The sequence below is a fragment of the Topomyia yanbarensis genome, chromosome 3 (assembly GCF_030247195.1).
Source record: "Topomyia yanbarensis strain Yona2022 chromosome 3, ASM3024719v1, whole genome shotgun sequence".
In the NCBI taxonomy this organism is placed as follows: domain Eukaryota; kingdom Metazoa; phylum Arthropoda; class Insecta; order Diptera; family Culicidae; genus Topomyia; species Topomyia yanbarensis.
Window position 1 is genome coordinate 296,019,205 of NC_080672.1, and position 18,273 is coordinate 296,037,477.

At 37.4% G+C, this 18,273-nt stretch overlaps 2 protein-coding genes across 17 annotated transcripts in view; one reads left to right on the top strand and one right to left on the bottom strand.

The window, feature by feature from the left end:
• The first annotated feature begins 2,360 nt into the window (after positions 1–2,360).
• LOC131688010 (uncharacterized) lies at positions 2,361–14,327 on the top strand. The gene is made up of 2 exons (XM_058972134.1): positions 2,361–2,705; positions 13,718–14,327. Exons 1-2 carry the CDS (start codon positions 2,361–2,363, stop codon positions 14,315–14,317), a joined length of 945 nt encoding a protein of 314 aa, XP_058828117.1. The 3' UTR covers positions 14,318–14,327.
• A 44-nt stretch (positions 14,328–14,371) lies between these two features.
• The window catches only part of LOC131692829 (formin-binding protein 1-like), a 209,407-nt gene continuing 205,505 nt past the window's right edge, over positions 14,372–18,273 (bottom strand). For all 16 annotated transcript variants that reach the window (XM_058980126.1, XM_058980133.1, XM_058980123.1 and 13 more), the window contains 2 exons: positions 18,054–18,217; positions 14,372–17,986 (listed from right to left, as the gene is read on the bottom strand). In XM_058980126.1, the coding sequence (XP_058836109.1) occupies positions 18,054–18,217 (164 nt within the window). In that variant the 3' untranslated portion in view covers positions 14,372–17,986. The remainder of the gene's footprint in view (positions 17,987–18,053; positions 18,218–18,273) is intronic.

The following is an 18,273-nucleotide window of genomic DNA, read 5'->3' on the forward strand; positions in this document are numbered from 1 at the left end:
CTGTGAGCCGTGTTTACTAACATTGCTTCACAGCTAAATGGCCCGACATAAATACAATGTCTCAATATTGAGAGATTCACTGAAACGTGCACGCCGCACCAACTGCTTCCTAAATGCCGTTGTAAGGTTGCCAGTAAGGTTTTGGCGTAACTAGCACTTGTATTTGAGATTTTCACTTGAAAAAAAGTATGTAGCGATAGTAATAATCCTCCAATTTTGGTTTCAATGCAAGGATAGTTTTTAAAATAGAATTTGATTGACTAGTTTAACTCATTTAACCAATTTTATCAATTCTGTAATCTAAAAAGAACTTTTGAATTATACTGAACATGGTGAATTTGGCACCAATTGCACCTGGTATAATCAACCTGCACAAAACGTTGCATAACGCAGGGCTGTTTTCTAGAACAACATGTGTTATCATTTAGCTCTTCGTTATGCAAAATCGCGTTATTATGACAGGTGGGCTTAGCGCGGTGTTTCATGGAGCGCGGCCGTTCCTTTCAATCGGGAAAGGTGTGGAATTTTGGCGATAATATGTTGGTTGGTTGGTTGGTTGTTTATTACGGGCTTTAACCTAGCGCTAATATGTCATCTCAAACTATGCATTTACGGACTCAAACAGCCCACGCAAGCATGGAACAAAGAGATCGTTGGCGTTTTCACATCAATGTAATTTAAGCAGGCGCAGAGTGATGTGCTTGTACATTCGAAATCGCAAGGGAAAACAGTCCTATATTATGATATACATTGATGATATGGTCGTTGCATGTAACTTGGAAAAGTGTGGGTTGCCTACAAATACGTTGTAACGACTTTGGTAGAAAGTTTATTTTCCGTTGCGGTTTATACACTACCGAACGCAGTCTTACTGATGGGAAGAAAAGCCAAACCGACCAATCGTGATTGGACAAACGCAAAGAGAGTTCTTCGATACCATTGTTTGGTTCCGGATCTGTGATTTGCCATCAGTACCGTGATGTACAATAAATAGTGATCCGATCAATTGCGCAGATAAGGATACTTTTCTAGGCAATACTCCCACGGCCGGCTGTTGGAAGTTCAAATCGCCTTTATTCAGAAAACAGGTTACTCTCGGTAGTCGGCTGCCTAGAGTTGAAAAATAAAACTCAAAGACTAAAGATTTTTTTCTCTTTTTCGAGTGACCGTGTACTTGAAGAATAACTAAATAACTAGATCACAAACTATGCTTTACAGTTCGCATCGCTGGCTTGGAACGAATCCTAGACCTTAACCCTTCTAAATTCCCAATATATTTAAATTTAAATCGAATTTGCCTAATTGTGAGTATACCTCAAACAACTCAAAAGTACCTGATTCCATGGAAGAGCTCGGCTGAGTCGAATCTCTCGTTTTGTTTTTGACAACACTAATAAGTGCGAAAGCGACGTAAAATTCAAAAGTACCTAAATTTAACTTAAAAAACTTATTTTTTGGGTTATTTTATTTTTCTGTATATACTTTATTCTTCCCCGTGAACGTTGGGAGATGGGAGCCGGCGCTGAGGGCTATCATACTGTTGAGGTTTTAGTATAGGTAGATTTGGTAGGAACTCATATTTTCCATGTCCTAAGCAACTCTTATCAAAAATAAGCAGCGATCTGTACTTATCATTCATTATAAAAAAAGTAGGGAAAAGATATACATTTAAAAATTTTCATAATCTTTAATTATTTGAAAAATTATCAGTCTTTTCTATCTATATCTATGAATTTATTTAATTTAGGATGACACATTTCAGGTTTGAGCGCCTGTCACAAAACAGTATAGAAGAGATGGCGAAGTTTCCGTTCACCATGCTCTTACACATCGAATCAATGATACTTGGCCATCCCGCCCTAGCAGATCATCGGGCAACTGTTTCATTAATACTTCAAACGGCAAAACTGCTTCCATTCGATGCAAATAAAAAACTGAATACGAAAATTATAATATCAGTAATCAAAAAAACTGCCAACAGACTTTGTGCTTTCTCCAACCACATGCTTACCACAGCTGACGATCTAACGAGACTAGCAGATCATCTAATAGATATTTTCATCGCACCCGACCCTACCGTTCGACATTACTGGGTTGAATTGCAGCTGAAGACGATATATGATCAAGTTTTTAAAAGTCTTCTGAGCGTTATGAATCAAAATCCAGAAGCCATCGAAATGTTGCTAACAATTCTATCTAGTTTTCTTCGCCGTGAATTGGACTTACAATTAAAACTAGCCGTACTCAGAATGCTTCTTGAACATACAAAAGGTCTTTGCCAAATACTGAAGCTGTTCTATGATTTGAGAACTATGAATCGGATTGAGTTAGTCCTTTTCGAAGTTGTGGTTACTGAGATAATGTCGCATCTTGTGTGGAGATTTGAAACCGGCACCACTAACGAAGACTTTCAGCAACTCAAGCAGAAAATGTATAAGGTAGTACTAGAGGCAGACTGGTCAACAGTAATTGGAAGTGGATTTTTAGTGTGCTTCCTGCCAAAGACAGGTCTTGAGCAAGCGAACTTGTGGTTCATTATGCTGGTGCAATATTTTGAAATGGAATTTGTCGAGGAAGATCTAGCTGAAGAATCGTTGCAAGTAGCGAACTACGTTTCAAACTTGTGCACGTTTCTGAACGTGTGTTATTTAAAACAGTACGATACACCGGCGTTCGTGATGAAATATGTACTAGAGGGGATAGCGGTAAGTTAATATACAGCTTTATTCTGCATTTCGAAATATTGCTTTATCGAACGAATGTATACTCAATCAAGCAGGATTGAACGGGTGGTGGATTCGAATGATCCACATTCGTCCAAATAGTCAATCATTCAAGAATATGGCTGATAATTACTCGAATCTAGGATTTTTTTGAATCTATCCTTTCCTACATGAAGATTTTTTTTTTTTCGCGCGAAAATTATTTATACCGTGACATGCCCTAACACCGTGAGGTTAAGAACGTTTCAATTAAAAAGTTAGTCTAAAATTTCAAATTTTCGATAAATGGTTGCGACTATCGCGTTAGCTCACTTCACATTAAATATATATAATATATATAATATATATAATACCGCGCAGCTTAGGGGGATGATTCCGAATACTGCGCTTAATAATTTCTAATACCGTATACCATAAAATGAACTAAATAATGGAATTTGACTAAAAACTTACAGAATTTATTGCAGAATTGATTCAGCTTTAGGCGCTTAGATTTGCGCTGAGCATGTTTGTCAGTTTGGAGTTTTCTCTTGATTTGTCGTTCAGTTTTCTTTCTTTCCTTTTCCTTCCACATCAATCATTTTAATGTTCTCGATATTTTCCAGATACTCATCGTAAGCAACACTTGTCGCGTCCGAGGGTGGATGTGGCTACGATCTTGGTTTTGATTTAGCTTTCTGTAACATTTTAGGAGGGCAGTAAACCTCACCCAATACGTTTAGGTGCTCGGCTGGACTATGAGACAGATCTAATGGTGTCGTTTCGATAAGTGGTTCTGGAAAAAATGGATCCTATTAAATTATAAAAATATGCAGTTAAAAATTTATCACCTCGGTTTTCGTCGAAGCATCTGAATAATGGTTCTGCATCTAGAGAACTTCTCTTTTACACCTGTGCCTGTACTTGTGTTGGTATCAATAGGGAACTGTTTTGTACATGTTTAATTCTCTGCCAGACTTTAAAAATCCCAGTATCCTCAGCGCTGCCCAGCCACTCACCGGAGGAATCACTGCGATAAAAATTATCCACTTGCTGATGTGTCATATGATTTTGAATTTCTGTCAGCAAGTTTTTCTGTGCGCTAGTAGCTTGCTGTACACTTGAAAATTTGCCATTTGATTTGTACTCAAAAGTAGAATCTATAGATGTTGATGCTTTATACAATAGTGACGAATAGTTAACTGCATCCACATCCCATGGATGTAAACCACATCGTTTGAATCCATTACTTAAAGTGCGTTCGAGGTTTTCCATATTTTCAACCGCTTCGTTAAGCCAACGGAGCAATCTCACTTCGTGATAGCAGATCCCCTACATGCTCAATTCGCTAATCGACTAGGAGTTGGTGCTAGCAGTGTTTGAGCGGTTTAAGGCTCAAGTTACCTTTTCTGAGCACGTGTTAAAATTGAACGCTTGGTAGTATGGGTAGGAAAAATTGTGTTCAGTTTTGCCACCAGATTATCCACTTAAACCTTTTCAAAACTCTAAAAGAAGAATATCAGTCGGTTTATTAGATCATCACGATTCAAATCATGCCGAATACCAGCTGGAAAAACCATCGGCTTAGCTAAATGGTGGCTTTGAAAAGGTGGCTGTAATTTTTTGTCACACTACCACACCGTGCTAGGGTACGCAACACAACTGCGACATGCGACCTCTAGTAGTTATAATCAGAGATGCCAGATTTGAAGATTTGTCTTCATTTTGAAGACATTTGAAATGTTGTGAAGACGTGTTTTTCATTTTGAAGACATTTTTTTCCGGATGTCTGACTGATTTCTGTTAGAATTCTGGCTCAAAATCAATATTCTGGCCGTTGAAGACAAATGAAGACATTTTTTTTATGAAATGTGAAGACATTAGAAAAATATACCTGGTATCCCTGGTTATAATCTCTGCTACTTTTAGCCATTTTGCAAAGCGAAAGGCTGCGTTTGACAGTTCGGTACATGCGGTTTTGTTTGTTTTTTTCCTTGTGCAATGTGCGCCAAACTGTTCAAATGGTTAGGGTAACAGAGGTATTTTGGCCACCTCACATATTTTGGCCCACCCAATATTTTTTATGTTTATTAAACGAATTTACATAAAATTTTGTAAAGCTAGTAGTAGTTTTATTGAAAAACTCTTATTACAGTTATTATATAACAAAATTATTGTTGCAGATACATATAACCATTATAAATCAGAAAATTGTGGAAACTGAACATACAGAACAGAATACAGAAATGAAGAAAAAAAACCGGAGAAAGTAGCGAACTACTTTCAAAAACATATTTTAATTAAAATACGTCATGTTTTGTTGAACAAATTATGTTACTGTAATCATAACTAATTGATGAAAGTAAAATTGCGTAAATTATATAAAAAATTACATCGCAGATCATACAATAAGCTATGACCACAATATATTGTACGATTTAGGGAAAACACATTTCTGTCATATCTTCTGCAATTAAGGTTGCACAGAGAATGCCCAAAATTCGCAAACGAAAAAAGCAGTTTTTTTCCACACCGTATGTCAGATCTTCATAAAAATCAATCAGCAGTACTGTAACAACATTCTACATACGCTGATTAATTTTTATGAAGATCTGACATACGGTGTGGAAAAAAACTGCTTTTTTCGTTTGAAAATTTTGCGCATTCTCTGTGCAACCTTAAGCTTTTCATCCGTTTCTTGACATTCGGCCTTATTCTGCGCGGCGTGTGACATGAGACGACTAATCTCACCTCACTCTACGTGACTTTCCTCACCCAATTCTGAAGTCACTTCGGGTGACGTGAGACGCCCATTTAACCGCAATGGGGAATCTCACCTCACTCGAGTCGACTCTCAGAATCGGGTGAGAACAGTCACGTAAAGTGAGGTGAGATTAGTTGTCTCACGTCACACGCCGCGCAGAATAAGGCCGATTATTTCTACTCAATGAAGAGTGTAGGTAGCAAAGCTTGTTTCACATATTTTTTTCCTTCTTGTTTATTTGACACGGCTCGATGTGTAAGCATAACTGAGCCGTGGGATGATTTTTATACCATGTAAAAATTAAAATTAAGTTTCAAAATGCCTACCTATCGGGTCTTGTTGCCGCAGCTTGCCGCTACGTGTTAAGATTCTCTTCCTTGGCTGTGAAATATTAGGTGCGTTGTCTCCCGCACCTTGGAGGTACCAAATGACCGTCCTGTCTCGCGTTTTTGCTCTCGTCCATGTCATCATCGGTACTGCATTCATGATGCTCACGGTCGGATGTTCTTATTTGCTTCTTAAACTTACAACTCTCTGTTGTAAATCCATTTCCATCGGCATTTGATTCTTTATTGATGATGTTGGTTGTTGGTTTGGAGGCATTTGGGGCAATCGTTGTTACTTCACTCTTGGTAATGACGGTTTGTTTAGTGGTACTGGGCCCGATCGTTGTTGATCTCGTGTTTGTTGCTGCCCGCGGCATTATTCAGCTCAGATTCCCCTTTGAATAAATACTGTTATTGCATAGGACGGACTTCACCATTCGAGAAAATATGTATAAAATAATTCTGTAAACAATTGAATGAAATCCCGTTGAAACACTTTCGCTGCCGTACCAGTATATTATAAACTAGCGGTATAAGCTGTCAATTCAGTCAAAAGGCAGTACTTTTGAATAATCCATTCGATCTTACACAATTCAATAGCTCGAGATGGATGTTTGCCCTGACATTTTTTATATTAATCCAGTAGCTGAAACTGACGTAAGATTTCGAAATCGACTAAATTTTTGCAAATAGCCTTGTATGAGAAAAATAAGCATACATATTAGACACGAGTACGAGGGGCAAGTACTAAATCTTCAATACGACGCAGTGCTATACGTCGTACTTAGTTACTTTAAGTACCATTAAGTACCATATAGCAGGGTTACCAACCGTCCTTATTTTAAAGGACATGTCCTTATTTTCGAGGTTTTTGGAAAGCGTCCTTATTTTACTTCAAATGTCCTTAATTTTAGTCTCAAACCTTGGCATATACAGGGTGGTTCAACATGAAGTTTTTTAACAGGGCATTTTCTAGTAGTTAACGGGTACCAACTGCAAACTGTCATGCTATTGTAGATTAGTATTGTTTGCCATTTCATAATGGAACGTTACACTGGCTCACCATCTTCAAATTATTTAACTATATTTCAAAAATCAGCGATCTGTGGGAAATGTGTTTAGTGAACTCCAACCATAATATGGTCGACATCATCGGCCAACTGACTCAACTATTCGCCATACAACCAAAAAGTAAGCGTTGTAGTTCTTGTTATTGGATGATTAGCGTACAAATCGACCACATCCAGCACGTAGTGCAGAAAACATAGCGGCGGTGACATCCCCAAGCATTGGAAACCAACATTACTCGAGTAATTAGCCAGATACCACTTGAAATACTCGAATCCGTCATCAAAAATTGGACCAGTCGAATGGACTACCTGAAGTGCCAACATGGTCAACATTTAAAAGAAATTGTTTTCAAAAAATAAATGGCAAAAAATGTTCTTTCGATTGACAAATAAACGATTCGCGATTTACTCCATTTTTCAATTTTTTACCAGATTAAAAAACGTCTTGACGAATCACCCTGATTTTTTTTATTCAGATCAACTTTTTCCAAGAGAATCAATTTCAATTCCTTCCAGTGATTTTTTGTTAATGTTTTTGTTAATGCATACTTTCTGCGACTCATGGCAAACCAAAATTTGTTTTACTTATAAGTAACCAAAATTTGTTGGATAGCTCAATATGAGGTTTGGCCAGAGTGGTATTTTCGTTTGGTATTGGCACATCATTTTAATTTGTCTCGATTGAGATTCAACATCCTAGTTCAACCTCTGGAAAATTAGTCAGAATTCCGACTGTTTTTTTTCAGAATTTTGGCTCAAGTGACATAACTGGCATAACATTTTGCAGGGATGTCCTTAATTTGCTCTCAGTCCATTTGGTAACCCTACATAAAGTACATTAAGTACCGCGGGTTGTGCGTCATTTCCCGGAATACCATTCCCCGGAATACCACTTCCCGGAAAACTATTTCCCGGAATGTACCATATCCCGGAATATCGTTTCCCGGAGCGTACCATTTCCCGGAATGTATCATTTCCAGGAAAACTGTTTCCCGGAATGTATCATTTCCCGGAAAAATCATTTCGCGGAAAATTAAAAAAAAACTCGTCTCACCGACCAAACTTATTTTAGAAGACCTGCTATGTAGCTAATTGTGTTCCAGGAAATTTTACCTACTTTAGAACATGAAAAGTTGTTGAATTTTTTTTTTTAATTTATTTGATCTTGAGTGGTTATTGTGGTAAAAAAACAGATAGCGACAAGATTGCAAAACTGTCATTTTAAAGATTTAATCTTTTCGATTCTGCGATGTTAGGAAAATTTATTTAAATTGATCATTATATGAACAGCTTACGAATGACAGCTTAGCAACTTGGGAGGATTTAAAAAAATCTGGGGAATAAAAAGCACCCCAATGGGATATCAATGAATTAAATGGGTACCAAAATAGTAACAAATACTTTCCAACTTTCCCACCGCAGGTAGTAAAGGGGTGAATAAATTCATGACTGTCTAATTTCTGATTAACAGGCCCTATATTTTGCCTGATATTTGGTCCAAATTTTGCAGATTCATTTAAAATGGTATGTTTTCGGTGAAAAGCATAATATACCACTGTAGAATTTTTAAGATTTGCAAATTTTGTTATTTTTTTCGAGAGTTGTCCTACTGGAGCTACTACAATTTGCAGACGAGGCAGGCAATGTCGCCCACTAAAACACTGCATTAGGCCAATTGTAGCGGTCCGTGATTCTGAATGTGATATTCATTGTACGGTTCAGGTATGTGCGGGGACTCGCGATCGCGTATATCATCGCGAAGAGCTCGAGCATTTGTAGTTAACGTGTTCGATCGCGTGTGCGTTTGTATGTCGCGTGTGCTAACATGTAACTTCGCGTGTATGAATTCTATTTTATAACCGTGTGCCTTTCGCACATTCGCGTGTGTTCTTGGATAATCGCGCGCGGACCGTGAATCTAATACTTTTTTTGTGTACAGCTAAGATGCTGACCTTCATTCTGATAGTTTTTGGTGTACAATTCACATTCTGACAGGGAGTAAGTTACCCCATATCACTAGAGTCCTCGGTCATGTCGCCATGTAAGGTGGTGTCCAGTGGATATGAGAGCTTTCTTTTTTTAATTGATCCAATTGAAGGCATGGACCTAGTCTGCTATCAAGGATAGAAACATCCGGAAGTGACCGATTCATGATCGTGCGACCGTGGGAGTTTTTAGGTTCACGCTAGAGACCGCGTTTGAAAATTTATAGGAGCTGAGACATTCACTTTATCACCGGGATGTTATCATGTTTACGAGATCGCAGGTGTAGGGGCCGGGGATGGTCGCGATGGGCTCAAGCATTTGTATATTAATGTGTTTGTCACGTGTATGTGACTTCGCGTGTATAATTTTGATTTTATAATGATGCAGCGTGATCGCGCACGGACCGTGAATCTGGTGCTTAATTTTTAGTGTATGGTACAGATGGTTTCCCCATATCACTTGGGTTCCAGGTCATGTCACCATGGAACGTGTTGTTTAGGGAATATGAGCGTCACTTTTTTATTGGTTCAACTGAATGCATTAGTCCAGACTGGTAAAATTTTCGGACGTGACCATTTAATGATCGCGCGAGTGGTGGGTTAATGATCGAGACCGCGCTTGGAAGTTTAAAGATGCCACGTTTACTTAACTACGGAGGTGTTTTTATGTAGGCGAAATCGCGGGCGTAAGTATATGTGGATTATTGCAATTGCATGGTCGCGTTTGTGGCCAGGTTTGTATTATCGCAAAGGCCACGAGCGTTTGTACCTATATGAGTATGGATAGCGTATAGTAGAGATATACTAATAAAAGGAATCGTAACATGCCGAATAAATAAAAAAGATGCAATGAGCTTGACTAGAAGTGTATAAATTGAACAATACTATTGTGGTATACATAAATAATGGAAAAGCAAACTAATAGATGTACAAAAGAAACAGACTAATGAAGTAGAATAGAAAAACACATGTAACATGCAATCAAACTCGTCCAAATACAGCAAATGCTTTCATCGTGCTATGCTGGTCGGGAATGGATGACTCACGTGCGCCGGTAAATTTATTTTACTCTAATTTATCCAACCCGACTTTCCCGAATGAATAGAACCAAATGCTCAGATTGATCACGAGAAGTATCAGCCACTATTCTATCATATACGTCAGTTCTGCATCTATTCCCTGACCCAATTGTCACAAATACTCAGACGAATATATACATAGATAGACATACGACTAGCACATAACAGTTGCACACTAGTACGAAAAACTACGATCACCACAAAGCTACAAGTAATAGGTTTCTCCTTATTCTACTTTATTAAATTAATTTAATTATTAAATCAATTTAATAAGTATATGCACGATGACGAAGTCGACCGATAAATGGACACACAATGACACCCTCCGTGAGCCCCGTCCACGAATACCACCAATAGAACAATATTTGCAAAGAAGGCACACAGCAAAAGTCAATCTACGTCGATCCACCAGTCGGTCTCGCCACCGCGCATAGACCAGTGGTTTAGCGTTGGTATGCACAGGTGCAGAGTATGAAGAAACATATAACATAAAAAAGGCGCATAAGCCCTCTCGGTCTCCTCGATACACCACTATCGAGGCGTAATGCAATACCCATCTTAAAGCAATTGATGCTTGATGATGTTTGCAATACCGTCAAACCCCTAAACCTTGGGGAGGGATTTGCAAATTTTGTTATTGCAATAAAATTATATAACAGAAAATGGAAGGCGAACTCCAAACGTACTAAAAACTTCAAACGCGTTTTTTTCAAGTCCACTTCAAACTACGAGCTTTGAAATATTCACATCATATTCTAAATTATTTTCTCCAGCGACGTACGAAGGATTTTAGTTAATAATAATGATGTCTGTATCAATTTTCTTGGCTATTTTTGGCAAATTTAAGACTAAGAGAAACGAAAGAAATGAAATTGAAAGACGGATATATATTCTATAAATGATGGAATATTGATTTTAATGATATTTTCAGCGCTTCGCGTAAAATTAAAATAGCGAGCAAAGACAAGCTGTGAAGGGAACCAAACAAATTTGGGTAGCAACATAGTTCTAAATGCAAATGTTCTCAAAGTACTTCACATTTCAACAGTATAACAAAATGTCGAGAAAAAGTACGTTCCGTGAAATGGTACATTCCGGGTAATAGTATTCCGGGAAATGGTACATGCCGGGAAACGATATTCCGGGAAATGGGACATTCCGGGTAATGATATTCCGGGAAATGGTATTCCGGGAAACGACATAAATCAGTACCGCCAATATTTAAAAAGTACATGACAAATTGACCGTAATTTAATTACCGGAAAGTTTTTAAGCACAGATCTTTTGTACTTTAAATACGCAACATATTTTAAGTACCGCTTTTATGTACTTTAAATATTTCTATAAAGACATTAATTACATGAAGTATTATATTAAGTACAACAGACATAGTTTTATTACTTTCATTCATTACTTTAATTATATTAAAAATACGCAGGTATTTTAAATACGACGCACTTAAACCTCCTAGTGCTGGTTCCTCGCACGAGCATTTTTATTCAGTTGATGTCATCTTGCTGAAGACATGAATCTCTAGTATGATGACTTGTCATTTCAATTGTTTGTTTACCATTTACCTGACAGTGACATTGACATTCCAATCGAGAACGAGACGTATCAATGATCCACTGGTATCTTACGCGATTGGAATGACTTGACATATACATGGTAAACGATTGAGAATGCAAGTATTTATTCAGAAATTCAGTCGCATTAATAGGAATAACATGGATGAATCAAAAGAGAAAGCTAGAAGAAAAATAGAATTTGATAATTCTCTATTCTTATGATATTACAGTTTACTCGAACAATATTAAATTACTGCAAGTATACACGAAGTGGGCGATAATATGTTGGCAAAATTGTTACCATGGTCAAAATGTCAAAATGAAATTTGAGTGGCGGAACTAGAAAAAAACCTGTTTTAATCCACCTAGCGGTGCAATTGTGCCTTACTCAATCATAAACACGAGAATGTTTGCGTTGTTTATATTCATTAAAAGTTTTCAAATGCAAATATTACATTTTATTATTATACATGACATGACAAATATACAAGAAAAGAAATCATCATTCGAGTTCTAAAATTTTGTAAAAGAAAAAACAGCCACGGTAATATTGAACTGAAAAAGGTGTAAAATCGGCAAAGTCCCAAAAAGTCGATTTTCGTGATAACATAAAATCTTGACGATTCATGCATTTTAAAGATGTTTGGCATCAAAAATACGAATTCGATTTCTAAAATTTCATGGGGCCCCCCTTGAAAAAAATTTTGAGTTCCGGCTTATATGGGAATTTCATATGTGACCGGACGGTTCAGTCTATGTTTCCGGAACCATACAAGCTATCCGTGCGAAATTTTACAGATATCTGTGGGGCTAATATAGCTATCATTTGGAACTAAGTTTGTGAAAATCGGCCCAACCATTTCCGAGAAACTTATATGAGTTTGCTAGTTTTGAAAGATGGCCGCTTTTCCCTGGCACTTCCGGAACCGTCTACGGTGGTCAATGTAGTCAACAAAAGTTTGTTTGGCCGTCGGTGACCTAGAACTGCAAATTTAAGTTGTTTGAGAGACATTTTAGCGAAATTTTTAACTTTTTTGCTTTCATCGGAGTATCGGTTTGAATCACAATTTGATATGTGATCGCACGCCACAACCCGTAACTCCGGAACCGGAAGTCGATTGGGGATAAAATTTAATAGCCATTTACGGGGACGCAACATCTTTCATTTGAGACTAAGTTTGGTTGATTCGGTCTAGCCATCTCCGAGAAACCGATGTGACTGTAATTCTGAATTTGGATACTTCCGCCGGGGCTTCCGGAACCGATGATGGTGGCCAATGTGACCAAAAAGACTTTGAATAGCTGTTAATGACCTAGTACTACAAATCGAAGCAGTTGTGGTCACATTTTGGAAAAATTTTCACCATTATAATTCATTGCAGAATTTATTAAAATCGACATTTTCTGCGTGATCGTACTCATCACCCTGTAATTCCGGAACCGGAAGTCGGATCCATTAGAAATTCAATACAGCCTATGGGAACGTTGCACCTTTCATTTGGGACTAAGTTTGTGAAAATCGGTTCAGCCATCTCTGAGAAAAATGAGTGAGATTGTGTTCGCGTACATACACACAGACGCACATACACACACACATACATACACACACAGACATTTGCCGAACTCGACGAACTGAATCGAATGGTATATGTCACTCGGCTCTCCGGGCCTCCGTTAAAAAGTCGGTTTTCAGAGCAATTGCAATACCTTTCTATTGAGAAAGGCAAAAAGGTATTTTATGAAGAAATACTATTTTAACTGATTTCTTAGTAAATGGTACGGTTTTAAGAGATCTGTATTGATGGTCAGATGTAAGCCGATGTTGTGCATGAGTATATTTACCAACAATTGTGTAGCCTGTCGACTGTCGTTTGTGCTGCATTATTTGACTGAATCGCCGAAAACCGTTTTACAAAATATATTTACCAACTTTCGCAGTTTTATATGTCTTATTCGCCAAATTTGAAAACTATGTCCTAAAGTGGGTCAAAATACCGTTTTTACCATATACCCCGACGTTGTGTATAACGCAATGAAGCTTTTAAAATAATAATGCGAAGTGAATGATAGTACAATAATAGGTTTTAGAAAAAACGCGACATTAGGCACGGCACGGAATTGGAGCACGTCACGGTACTGCAGCAGTTGATTTCCGAAAGATGCGTTGATGATAGATAGGTATTTTCTAATGTAATCTTTTTAACAATACCATTTAATCAACAGCGTTTCCAAAACCACCCCCTCATCAGGACCAACCAAATTATCCAAAATAAACAATTACGTCAACTGCTCCCGACAAACAATATGGAAACCGTTTACGGTTTGCTTCCCGCTTGTATTCCACGTTTAAAGTGGTTCCAACAAAGCTGTCTACCATGGAAGGCTGAATTCATATACCGTCAACGCTTGGATGCCCTACAGGAGCGATTACTTCCAATGCATACAATAACCGGAGATTTGTTGGCACTGTTTCCGATGCAGCTGCTGTTCACCGTCCTCAACAGTAATAACTCTAACCAGATGTCACAAACAAACGCTTCCATGATATTGTCACGTGTATCCCTGCCGGAGCCGCTACTCTGCAAACTCATCGACGATCGGCTTACCAAGAAAGGTTGCAAAAAATGGCCTCAATATCTGCGAGCCATCTACGGCTCTCTGCACGAACTGAGCGATGAGTCTCGTTTCAAACTGTTTGCATTCATTTCAGGCATTTTCAAGTCTAATCAATTGGATGCTGCTCATTGTGTTCTGCCGATCGATATCCTGACACGACTTTTCATTATAGAACAGCGAGCTGACGGAGACATAGAAGATAAATAGAATAATCAGAAGGGACTAAGTTCGGATTGTTTTAGATGACGATAATAATAGAAATTAAATAAAAGAACAATCTAATTCGTTTTAAATTATAATTTTTCAACAGTTATTGCTGAATAAATTTGTCAATAAACACTATCGTCTAAGCTTTCACATTGTATTTGAAACTAGAACTAAAAATATTTATTTACTGTGAACTCCTTTCACACAATCTACTTAAAATGAAACTATTTTCTTAGATATCTACTTACTATTGCCTACGCTTTCTGCTCTGCATTGGCCAGCAAAAAGCGTATCCCGCTACGGAAAAATTTGATTTCGGTTTCAAATGACTTTCAATGACGTATTGTTGGCTAAAAGAATTATTCCATATACCTGTTCTAGTAATTGTTTTTATTCTTTTAATCTTAAAAAAAGAGCCTAGCTATTGTGTTGTTCATTCCCTTGGCCCACGGTAAGTATATACAAAAAATAAACGAAGAATGAACAATTCACATGCATCATAGGGATCTTATCTTAGAGTGTTTCTAAGCAAAATAATACGAAAGGTTTGATGAGTAATGAAAATTCAAGTTGTGTAGTGAACTTAAATGAAAGGCAAACGATTTTCAGGTTGTACTGACTGATCAGTTTAGCTCTTTATTAGTTCAACTGTTAATTTACACAGTCATTTCGTGTTGTGGTGCATGAATGGCTGTTTTGCAAGTTGCGTACCATAAACACATTTGCTAGTTGACAATAATGTTTTAATGTAACCGAACACGTTGCGAACAATATGTTTAATTTTCTTGTAACTGAATTGCTCATCACTGGCTGATAACGATTATGGTTGAAAGGACTGTTTCTGACAGTTATTGGTTAACGGAAAATGGAAGAATTAATCAGTTTTTTTAATGTTATGATAATGAAGGTGTCATGACAAATGCAGTTTTTATTCTTCGTTGATCCAGTACAATGGTTAGGGAGAAAATATGGAACAAGATGTATTTCGCATCGACTGACACTACAAACCATAAACCACTTTTTGCGCTTTCTAGATGCGATTTGAACGTGTTAGTACCTATATATTGTTGATAATTTGCTGCAGCTAGTTAACCGCCATTCGCCGAAACCAATTATTTTGCTTTTCAATTATAGCATCAAGTCACCTATCTCAAGTTGTAGCATGCAGAATAATTTCACTAAGATGGTAGATGTTAAACAAGACATTTGGCCAAGCAGTTTATTGGTAAGTGATAAATTTTACTGGTACTAAAGGTGAAAATTTGGGCATATTTATAAATAGATGACTCAAGTTTAAATTTGTAACTAGGGTTGCCAGCCACTTTTTGGAAATGATCTCCGGGTCTTACATCGATTTCTCCGGGTCTAGTGATACGATGAATGATTTTAGCTCAATTTGTTAAACGAGTTGCTCCGTGATTAATGTTGGCTGCTCCTGCAGCGGACCTTAGCTATTGGCCAGGGAGAACAGATTTGATACTTTGTTGGAACCTTCCTAGCGACCGAATATTTTGCGCCCAGCAAAAAATTACGAAAAACACCGCGGTGTGCTTCCCAGGCGTTGCCGATTTCCTGCTTGCTTCACCCTACTGCTCCTGTTAGGTGTGGAAGAGGGCAATCCTTGTTCGACTGATCCTCCACAGTCTGCGTGGCCGGTGCTCTTGGATTTTTATCGTTAGCCAAGGAGGTAAAATTTTACATTTTTTTTAATCGACAAAACGTTTTGCAAACGCGAAAAATTTACAATTTAATAAGATAAGCACATAATAGTGGTGTGCATCATGCTTTGCCAAAACAAAGCGGTGAATGTGAGTCAATTTTGGTAAATGAATTATAGAGTTTATACTTCTCATTAAAACGCAGCAGGTAGATCTGGTTTCAACGGATTTCTATAAATCTTATCCCAGGTCAATAAAAATCTCCGGGTGAAAACCTTACCGGTGATGGCAACCCTATTTGTAACAATTACAACAATACAAATCATTCAAAATACTAATTGGTTCAAATCGTGTCTTCTGGTGGAATCTTTTTGAGTGCGAAAATTTCTTGTTGGATTGTAGTATCATGTAGAAGAATATTGTTTTTATTTAGAGTCCGTAAAGTCGTCACACGTGTCACTCAGAATGATTAGCTAAGTATTTAGATATAATATGAATCATGCTGGACGACAAATGGATACGAACAATATAAAAAATATCAACTTTCTTCAGAGAATCCAGATGGCAAGTTTCGCACATCATTCGATAATTTGTGCGTTCTACAATATGAAAAATCGAACAATGGTCATTTGTGTGTCTCCTTATCAAGCTAGAAGCTGTGCTAGTTTGATTGCAATCCTTGTGTCTGTCGAAGGTAACATTACAACTCTAACCACGATATATCAACGTTGTTGCACTTTGGTCCCAAACAGTATGCTTTGTAACTTACGCAGCTTGAAACCAGAATGTGAAAAACAAATCTAATTTTGGATTGATTCCGATGCTTCGTCAATAACGAAACATTCTGTTTGGAGCTTGCACTTTTATTTTGTTTATTGACTGTCAAATAACCAACACAAATAACGCGACTTCGTCCAATGAACTCAATACACAGATCATGATTCCATATTTTCTACCTAATTGTTAATGTGAATATATGTTAGTTTAGTGATGTACGTCACGTCAGATTATAGTTTTTTTTCTTTCTATGGTAAGTTATTTCGATTTTACTTAGTAACATTATGGTTGAACAGGTATTTTTCCAGCGTGATAGTGTTTAGAGCGTTTCTTTGCCGGCATTTAATAGAGAGTTGTGGTAATGGTAAAGAAACATACAAACTATTCACTTCAAATTTCAGTGCTTCTGTACTAGTAGTTTTTAGGGCAGTAACAATGAATGTTATATTTCTCTTCCTTGATTGTATTACCATGTAATTCAGATATGAAGCTACAAATATGCAAGATATTAAAGAGAAAATGAAATGATTTCTTTGTCTCTCCTTCTCGGATCCCGTCCCTATAATCCCTTTTCGATTAATGGCAATGTTTACGACCACGCTTGCAGTTAGCAATTCCGTTTGTTTTTTTTTTATTTTTATTAATTTATAATATTTATGTAAGTTTACGTTATTTTTACAAAAATAAAAGATATTGTTTGAGCATTAATTCGGTTCTGTATTTTCGCACACATTCTCGCGCTCACAAATGCTCATGAATCAGTTAAAATAAAACAGACGGGGTGTTACGTGACTAAATTAAATTGCTCTACTTCAAATTATGTTCCCTAGTATTAACACCACACCGAGAGCTCACGAAAAGCGATTACGATGGTTTCGAATCCGACAAAAATCAGAACCTAGCTAGGACAGCTTCGAATGGTTTGCTGCGATACATCGTTTGACTTGCACGTACACCACCCGGGAACAAATGGTAATAAGTTAATGTTTAAAAGCTTACCGACTAATTGTTTTCGTTATGTTTCGCCTATTCGACCCATTTTGCATTTTCTATTATTTAGCAACTGTACTGTTTTGTTTCTTACCATTGGTAGAGTTATCTGAATATTTACAAAGTGGTTCCATCAGTCTACGACCGTTTCCATTTGCTCAACATCGGTCGATCGATTGGATGTAAACCGCTAATCGTTTATGAAATTGTTTTCATATGGTCTATGAATGCGTTGTGATCAACACTACAAAGACATAAAGTGTCAATAATTTTCCAACGTTTCGTTAATTGACAGCGATTGTGGTACTCACCTACGCATACAGCGTACTTTCAATGTAACTAGTCGGCACAAATCCCTCCTCCCATCCACTGGAGCCACATAACCTTCTCACCCGAGTCCACCCGTCACCTTGATCCAATTCTATCACCAACAGTTCCTCGCCCTCGGACATCGGAATGCTACCTTCGCTTGTTGCTAAAAATTTAAATAATGTAATATTAGATCGAGGTTTGTTTGCGAAAAAAGAAATC

Excerpts from the sequence above, each read along its gene's own strand:
- LOC131688010 (XM_058972134.1), top strand. The coding sequence starts at position 2,361 with ATGTCGCATCTTGTGTGGAGATTTGAAACCGGCACCACTAACGAAGAC. Across the intron at positions 2,706-13,717 it reads ATGTACTAGAGGGGATAGCG|CGTTTCCAAAACCACCCCCT; the intron begins GTAAGTTAATAT and ends TTTAATCAACAG.